General features: G+C 60.4%; 1 protein-coding gene across 1 annotated transcript in view; it reads right to left on the reverse strand.

Moving 5' to 3' along the window:
* The window catches only part of Polrmt (RNA polymerase mitochondrial), a 13,950-nt gene that overhangs the window by 3,156 nt on the left and 1,976 nt on the right, over window positions 1-8,818 (reverse strand). The window contains exons 3-11 of the mRNA XM_015503781.2: window positions 6,528-7,108; window positions 4,002-4,132; window positions 3,682-3,868; window positions 2,434-2,583; window positions 2,037-2,201; window positions 1,754-1,924; window positions 1,380-1,604; window positions 250-1,038; window positions 8-130 (exon numbers count right to left, since the gene is read on the reverse strand). Of these exons, the coding sequence (XP_015359267.1) occupies window positions 8-130; window positions 250-1,038; window positions 1,380-1,604; window positions 1,754-1,924; window positions 2,037-2,201; window positions 2,434-2,583; window positions 3,682-3,868; window positions 4,002-4,132; window positions 6,528-7,108 (2,522 nt within the window). The remainder of the gene's footprint in view (window positions 1-7; window positions 131-249; window positions 1,039-1,379; window positions 1,605-1,753; window positions 1,925-2,036; window positions 2,202-2,433; window positions 2,584-3,681; window positions 3,869-4,001; window positions 4,133-6,527; window positions 7,109-8,818) is intronic.

Consider the following 8,818-nt stretch of genomic DNA (forward strand, 5'->3'; position numbering starts at 1 on the left):
CACTCACCTGGTGCACGGGCAGGTGGGAGATGTAGGCAGCAGGGTCTGGGGCCCGCACAGCCTGTGCCACTTCCATGCAGCAGGCCAGGGTCTGCCAGGGCTCCTCAGACTCCATCCACCACTTCCTACCCTGCAGGGGACAGAGGAGTAGGAGGTCAGGCCAGACTCGGGTCAGACCCAGGATGGGCAGGTTTGGGCTAGGGAAGGAGGACAGCGAGGAGGCTGTGGTGGTGCTGGGCAACCCCTCACCGTCATGGGCTGGTCGGCAGAGTCCAGTATGTGATCCATCATCTTGTCAGCGAAGGCCAGGCGGGCCTGTAGTGAGTCCCGCTTCCGGAGCCCCGTGAGGTTGACCAGGTGGATCTTCAGCCAGGTGAGGCCATGAGGGCCCAGTGGGCGGCCCTCAGCAAACTCCAGCAGGGCCCGCGCCAGGTCACTGCCCAGGTGGTTGAAATGGGGCGGGCAGGGGTAGGTGCGGCCCCGGAAGTCCATGTTGTGGGGCAGCCAAAAGATGCGGTGCCGCAGGTGCTGAGCCAGCGAGAGGCGGTAGAGCGCGTCCACACGCAGGCTATGCATCTCGCGGGCCACCTTCAGGCAGCCGGCCAGCTCCCGTCGCAGCTCTGCCTTGTGGGCAGGGGATGCACCAGGGGGTAGGTGGCCTTCCCGAGGCCGGGGTGCTTCTGAGGGTGGTGGCGGCACACCCAGGCGGGAGCAGCCCTTGTCCCTAAAGAGCTCTAGCACCAGGTCCAGCACACGCCCGTTGACGCGCCAGGCACAATTGCCCAGCTGGGTGAGGGTGTCCAGTGCACCGTGCAGATTGGTGGGTGGGCAGCGCTCAAGCAGGCGCTGGTGCTGTGTAGTGCCCTCCACTGCTCGCATCAGCTTGGTAGGACTCAAAAGGAAGGCGCCAGTGTGCGGCGAGGTCCAGGGCAGTGGGGGGCACAGCATGGGCACATCCACTGTCTCGAAGGTCAGCGTGGGCTCCGCTGCGGCCACCAGAAGCTGTGTGAAGGCTGGGTGTGGCTTCAGGATGCCAATCTGGGCAAAGAAGCAGGGAGTCAGGGCTGGTCCTCAGTGTCACAAATGTCACTTTCCTGCTGTTGACCCAGACCCAACTGAGGGGCCTCTCCTGGTCAGCTGCTGCTGGCTCAGCCTGATACCAAGGCTGATCTGATATCTGTGAGCAGGTCCTGCAAGCCAGATGCCCTGTTGCCTTGGAGGCTTCTGCACGGCACACAGTGCTACTGACCCTAGCCAGGTCCCCAACCCTGCAGCTGTCCCCAGGACCCCGGCCCTGCACCGCCCAGGCTGCTCCCTCTGGCTCCACCTCCTCAGGCAGAGGCAGGTGCAGGTCTTCGGGGCCCTGGGGCACCACCCACCTGGCGGTAGCTGCGAAAGGAGTAGACGTGGTACAGCACAGGGATGGGCCTACAGGAGCCCTGGGGCACGGCGAGGCTGAGGGGCATGTGGACGGCCTGCACCAGCACCTCGGCCAGCTGCTTGCCCAGCTGCATAAGCACAGGCAACGGCCAAGGTTGCTGTGGTGGGGCCTCGGGCGGCCCCAGCGACTCCCAGTACTGCCGAGGTAGGCAGGGCGTGGCCACCTGTGGGGTTAGGGAGAGCTGGGCTGTAGGGTCGGGCCTCACTGGGCCCTGGCCTGTCCAGCTGGTGGGAGGGGCTCATCCCCATTTCATGGATGGAAAAATGGATCTGGGGCAGCATGCTCAGGGCTGGCCCGCAGGGACTCACTCACCTGGGTGTCGCAGGCCAGCAGGTGCAGGTACTGTGAGTACCGCCGCTCCAGCGCCTGCACCTGGTTGTTGAGGCGCTTCTGCTGCACCATGTGCCTGTTGAAGGCCCGCAGGCCCAGGTCCTTGGCCACCACCACAAGCGACTCGCCCTGGGCAGGCAGGGCGTAGAGGGCCTGGGGGAGGCAGCTGTGAGCCCACGCCCTCCCCAGCGACCCCCGCCCCAGAGCAGTGCCCACCTGTAGGGGAGGTGGCTGTGAGCCCATGCTGCCCCCCCAGCGACCCCACCTGCAGCAGCATCCGCACCAGCTCCCGCTCGCTGAGCAGACACAGGAAAGGGAAGAGCGAGGGGCGGCCCTCATGCGCCTGGTGGGCCAGACTGGCCTTGGTCTCCTGCAGCACCCTGCGCAGAGCAGCCTCCCACTGTGCACGCAGGGCCTTCAAGGTCTTCCGCTGCAGGGGGACGGCACAATCATCACCACCGCAGGGGCCAGCAGGACCCTGAGCTCGGCTGGCTCGGGACAGCCTCTCTCACCCTGGCTGCGCAGGCAGGGGGGGTTTCAATAGAGGAGGCCAAGAGGGGAGCCTCCCTGGACTCTGCCCAGCAGCCGAGGCCCAGGCCCAACCCACACCCCTCACCACAGGGTAGGCAGGGGTCAGAGCACACAGGCCCAAGCACCCTTACTGCCTGCAGCATCTCCTTGGTCAGTGATGGGGCCTTTTCCACAGACTGGACGTAGACACTGGTGGTCAGCTCCACATGGAGCTGCTGCTGGAAGAGGTCCTTCAGGGTCTGCAGGGGTAGGTGAAGCTTCGGGTAGGACACAGGGCCATCCTGCAGAGCACAGACAGCATGAGGGCCAGGCCCCTGCCGGGCCAGCAACCAACGCCCTGCCTTGCCTTTCCAGGAGTCCCTCGCCTGGCACAGTCCCAGCTAGAAGGTCCTGCAAACCGCCTGTCACCAAGAGCAGGGCCGAAGCCAGGGAAGCAGCTCACTGCAGCCCCAGCTGAACCGAGTCTACAAGCCTGGAGCTGTGTGGACGCGTGACCACCCCAAAATAGCTGCATTTAGAGCAGTGACTAAGACCCAGAGTCCCAGGAAGCCAAAGCACATCCACAGACGTGTGCAGTCACGAGGAAGGGTCCACAGCAGCCAAGACGTGGATGAACTGACACAGTCCCTCCCCGAGTGTCTTTGGCCAGGGCAGGAGAGAGGTGACACAGCTGCAGTGGATGGAGCTAGGACCTGGTGCTCGGTGAGAACCAGACAAACAAGGCCACAGTGTGTGACCTAGTGACATGAGAGTCCAGGACAGCAGAGTCCAGAGACAGGATGGACTTGTGGGGACAGGTTTCCTTTAGGGGTGACAGATGTTCTGAACATTCTGTCTCTTCTAGACAGAGGTGGTGGCTGCATGAGCGAACGCAGAACACCAGCTGAATCCCCCTAAGGGTGCACGCGTGGCAGACGCGGCAGACCTCAACGAAGGCACACCCGGCACACTTACATGGAGACTCCACACAGCCCTCCTCCTCTCTGGGCATGAGTGAGGCCTGACTAGGTTTTTAAATGCCCATTGAAATGGCTGGCATTTCCTGACCTATAGGGGTAGGTGCAGCTTCCGATACCCAGTGACCTCCCTGCCCCCTGCTTCTAATGGTGTGTCCTCCCCCACACCTTCTACCTGCCACCCTCAAGGTCAAGGTCCCCTGAGTCCTGCCAGGCCAGGTCCCTCCAAGCTCCGGTTCTTTCAACCTCCGTGGAGCAGAGGGATGGAGCTAGAGTGACAGCCAGGCAGCCCCCAGAGGCAGGTGGTGGTGGGTGCCAAAACAGGGCTGATATCAAGAGGACTGAGGCTACCCCAGTAGCCTGGGTCCGCGTCCACTCACATGTGGCCTGCTGCTAGCTGTCAGGCCCAAGCCCTGGGCTCACCTTGGTGTAAACACCCTTGAGCAGCGTAGAGGTGTTGACCTGGGGTGGGGGCTGTGGCGGGGGGCTAACTGTGGGCTCAGCCTTGGCCACAGCCTTCAGGACCACGTCCCGCTCCTCCTTGGACAGAGACACCTCTGTAAAGAGCTGCTGCAGCTGCAGCCCATCCCGGGCCATCTGTTCCAGACACCTGGGGGTGAGGCACAGCGGGCAGCTAACCCACACGGGGCAGCCAAGCCCCACATCCCCGGAGCCCAGAGGGCCCCTTGCAGCCACTGCCCAGTCTCCCAGGAGGCCTCTGCGCCCCACCAACACCTACCTACCTTTTGATTGTGTTGGTATCTTGGTCCAGCCGCCCCATGCACTGGAGGGCAGCCGCATAGGACAGGAGGTCTGGGGTGAGGCCAGCATCTTTCACCATGAAGAACACATAAACCAGCTCCTTGAATGAGCCCTGGGCACACCAAGTGGGGGTGAGGGCCCGGGATGCCTACCCTCCCCGACCCTCGGCTTCCTGGAGACCCCTCCTCTGTGGCCAATGACTAAGGAGAGGGCTGCACCACCAGACCCAGTGACCAGCTGGATGGACAGATGGGTCCAGCCCACACTGCTGTGCCTGGGCTCGAGGTGCAGGATGGCCAGAAGTCGCAGCCAGCTGGGAGGACCACAGGGGAGTCGGTGTCCCCGGGGAGCTGAGGGTTCACCGAGTTTTCCAATGTTTGAAGTTGAAGGGTGTAAACGAACTGATTTCAGGGCTGCTGAACACTGGCCCCTTCTCAGGCCAGCCTTGGTCTTTCCAAAGGACTGACGTCTGGCTCTGCTGATGCTCTCTCTCCTCCACGCCACCTACTTCTGTCCCCACCTTTGTCACTGCCTTGGTCCTCCTGCTTTGGGTCTGGCGGCAGCTGCTGCTTCTCACTTGCTAAGGTGGAAGGCCGTGCTACCCACTGACCTGTGGCCCTGCGGCTTCCCTGGGGCACTGCCTCAGCAGCCCACAGACACACAGGCACTTCTGTCCGTCCCGGGAGTGTTCCAGTTTCTCTTAACGCTCCCTGATGCTCTGCCTACCTAGGAATGCCACTCAGACCCTTCCAGAGGGGAACAAGTCCCCAGCGGCTTCCCATTTTACCAGGTGCTGCTGCTCTGACCTGCAGGTGGTCATCAGAAGGACCAAGCTGGGCTGCCCCAGGTGGCAGTCCCCAGCCACACACCGTCATCTGGTCATCTGATTTAAATGTCAATGCCCAGCTCTTCAGTAATACAGGCCATGTTCTGAGGACTCAGCGACCTAGTGTGTCCTGGTGACAGACCAGGGACACCCCAACACTGCGGAAGGCCTCAGTAGTGCTGGTCCAGATGGGTCTATTCTGCCCTTTTTTCTTTGTTTCTTTTGAGAGGGTCTCACTGTGCTGCCCCAGCCTGTCTTAACTCCTGGCCCAGGCCACCCGCCTTGCCCTCCCAGGCAGCAGGACCATGGCCCAGGTCCCGGCACCTGGCTTGTACCACTTTCAATGTGGAATCACACCTCATGGAATTTCAAGTGTCTTCTCACCCCCGCCCTCAACACACACTCGGGAGTGTGCAGCCCAGAGCAGACCCCACCTCAAGAGTCTGGGGAGGCTGGTAACTGCGGTACCGTCCCTGGTGGCCACCCAGCAGCAGCAATTACTAGGGAGCAAGGGAAACACAAAGTATTCGGCACACATCACTGCTGCCCCGGACACCCACGTGCACCCAGAACCTGGCAAGGAGGGCTAACTGGAACTAAGACATCGGCAAGTAAACCACTTAAGACGAGGAGGCTGTCCTGCACAAAGGGACCTAACTTAGGAAAGGGCACACAGGATGTGACGCCACGGATGCCAGCCACTGACAGAGGGGCAGACCCCTGGAGGCAGCACAGCCTTGTGCACCCCTGATCTCACTTCTGGGCTCCAGGACTGGAAGAGATGGATCCCTTTTGTTCTAAGCCACCAAGTTTGTGAGACTTCGTTACAGGAGTCCCATGGCGCTCGCCCAAGGGCTGATGATAAGAACGCCTGCTTAAAGGGGCTCCTCGAGGTACCAAAGAACTCGTGACTCCGAAGGGGAACAGCAGCCACATGCTCAGCATACTGCGCAGCCAAGCGCCCACACCTAGGCACGCCGGCCTGGGGACCACGGCGCTCACCAGGGCTTCCAGAGGCTACTCTCGACGTGTCATGACAAGGCACACACCAGATTCCCTGGCAAGTCTGCCTTGACAGGCGCACAGCTCTTCTTGAAGACAACCCGTTTCCTCCCTCCCCTCAGAGTCAAGACCGGCTCTACCACCATCTCCCTTGGACAACAGCTTCCGCAGCGGGACAAGGCAGGGACCGACCCCTGAAAAGGTCGGTGGCAACACTCCCCAGCAACAGCCAAAGCCACCACGGGGCTGAGAACTACTGTGAGAAGGACAAGAAGATGGGGAGCAGCAGAGCCTCTCCCAGAAGGCCACCAGCCACAGCACCTACGCTGACGAGGCCTCACCGTGCCACCCAGCCTCACACCCAGCAAGAGCGGGCACCAGGCACCACCCAGAGACTGGCTCTGTGGCCCACCCCCAGGCCCAGGCAGACCCGCCAGAGCACACTGGGCACAGAAGCCTCCCTCTCTGTGCTCAGTCACTTTCAGGGCCTCTGCGGAGACCCTGTGCTCTGTGTTTGAAAGGCCCAAGTCAGTGTACAAGGCAAGCACTCGAACTTGGGAGCTAAAAGCCAAAGATGGGAATCCAAAGGAGGTCATTCCCCACTTTGGACCTAAGTTTCCATCCTGATTAGTGGGGTCCCCTGGGAAGTCCTTGTCCCCCTGTGCAGGGACCCCCTCACCTTGCGTGCCCAGCCAAGCATGACGGTGTTGTACATGGGGAGTGTGAGCAGCTTCTGCATCCGGGGCCTGCTGTGGTGACTGACCAACACGTGGTGGGCGAGGGGCAGGTGGCCACTGACCAGACAGCACTCCAAGAACGCCAGGAGCTTCTGTTGCTGGCCGGAGAGCTGTGCCTCTCCCTCCTTGTCCAACGGGGCCTGCTTCTTGTGGAGGAGTTTCTGAGGGGCTTCCTGCAGCACCTGGGCCAGCTGTTCCTCCCAGGGGCTCTCCTGTGCCTTGTGCTGCAGGAAGCTGGACAGCTGCCCACTCATGAGCCGGGGCTCCACACGCAGTGGACGGGGTTGCAGCTTGTTGACCAGCTGCTGGGCATGCGCCTGCAGTTTCACCTGCAGCCGCTGCTTGCGCTTCTGCATGGTCCTCTGCTCCTTATTCAGCTTTTCGGCCCAGCGGCCGCAGGGCTGCACCTGTACCTTCCTGGGTGGCTGGCATTCACCTTTTGAGAGTTGAGCCACCTCCACTCTCTTCACTGATACCTCCGACACGCTCTCAGCCTGCAGCTGCCTCACCCGAGCCTCCAACACTATGGGGCAGAGAGGACCCCCATTTAGTGCCCAGCTCACCATATCCTTACAGGACTGCAACGGGCAGGGCACCCGAGGCCTCCATTCTGGGGGTATGCTCGACTGTCCAGCTTCCCTGGCTGCCACCCACATCACCTCTCCCCAGAACCTCCCAAACTCTGCCCGGAACACAGTGGCCTTGACCCTGAACTGCCCATCCCACCATGCCCACTGCCTGGCGACCACAGCCTTCTGTGCTTCCTGCCTCGTGCACTCAATTCCCCACGTCTGTGCTGGCCCTAACCATACAGTTGCTCTGAACATGAATAGCCAACACTGAGCCACTGCCCCCAGGGAGGACACAGGCCAAGTTCCTCTGGCCACATTTCTATTACCTGACCACCCATAACTCTGCTCTACAGATTTGTTTAGAGAGACCTCACTTCTCTAACTCATGGACTGCCCATCACAGCTCTGTGCCCAGGACCACTCTAAACAGCAAGACCACCACCAAAAAGAGCACACACAACAGGGCACCAAACATACCACAAAAAGGCCTCGTTTTCAGTGTGGGCTGAAATAAGGCAGGCCATTACGTCCTCCACCTCAGCTAGGGGTGGGCACACTACATAACCTGCCTCTTGTGACCCTGGACTGGTTTGGGGTTACCAATGAGTTTATAAGTGGGTGGATCCATTTGTAAAGACAGAATCCTGAAATATCAAGGACCAACCAGGTCTGTCCCTGGAGATGGCGGGATGTGGGTGCACACGCCTCTTAAAGCAGCAGCTGGGCTGAGAATGGGAGGTAAGAGGCACTGGAATAGGAAAACAGCAGATGAAGAAGCCCTGGGGCACGAGTATGGCCTCAGCAGGAGGTGGGTCCATGGGCCATAGTGTGGGGTTGACCCCCAGTGAAGGGTATATGATGTGCTTTAAATGTCTAGAACCTTCTTCTGGTTAGATGATGGGTCTGACCCCCAGTTTAAAATAACTAGGCAGGTAGCTGGACATGGTAATGCACACCTGCAATCCGAGTGGCTTGGGAGGCTGAGACAGAAGGATCACAAGTTCAAAGCCAGCCTCAGCAACTGAGATCATGTCTCAAAATGAAAAACAAAATGGGCTAGGGATGTGGCTCAGTGGTTAAGCACCCCTGGGTTCAACCCCCAGATCCAAAAAATGAAAATAAAATAAAGTAACTAGACAGCTAAGAGAGGAAGGGTTGCTGTTCCACATGGAGGGTCACAGCACCTGTCCTTACGTCTGCAAGCTAGACTATTCTGCAATGACGAAGTTCTTTTCACAGGCTCCCTTCCCCTCCTGCTACCTGCAGGACGTGGATGGAATGTGGACCAGAAGAGAACAGAAGGGCAGTGGCCTGGGCACCCTGCCAGATGCATCCCATCACCCAACCCCAAAAAGCCAACATGGCAGCCCAGGGTTCCTGTCCCAGCTTGCACTAAGCCATGTGTGGCGCTAGGCACCTTCCCAGGTGATTTGTGGCTTAAACTGTCCCCCTGGAAGTGGGAGCCCCTGGTGAGATTCTGGGGTGCTCCCAGAGCTGGCTCAGCACAGACTGAGGCCCGGCAGGCCATGTGGGGGGCTCTGCTGAACCAGCACCACCCATAATGTGGGCACTGACTCCGCTGGCCCTGGGGACCAGTTACCCCAGCATACAGCATGAGCCTTGGGGGCTGCTCTGCATACTGTGGAGCCTGTTTCCTCTTT

This window comes from Marmota marmota, unplaced genomic scaffold (genome assembly GCF_001458135.2).
Source record: "Marmota marmota marmota unplaced genomic scaffold, marMar, whole genome shotgun sequence".
NCBI lineage: Eukaryota > Metazoa > Chordata > Mammalia > Rodentia > Sciuridae > Marmota > Marmota marmota.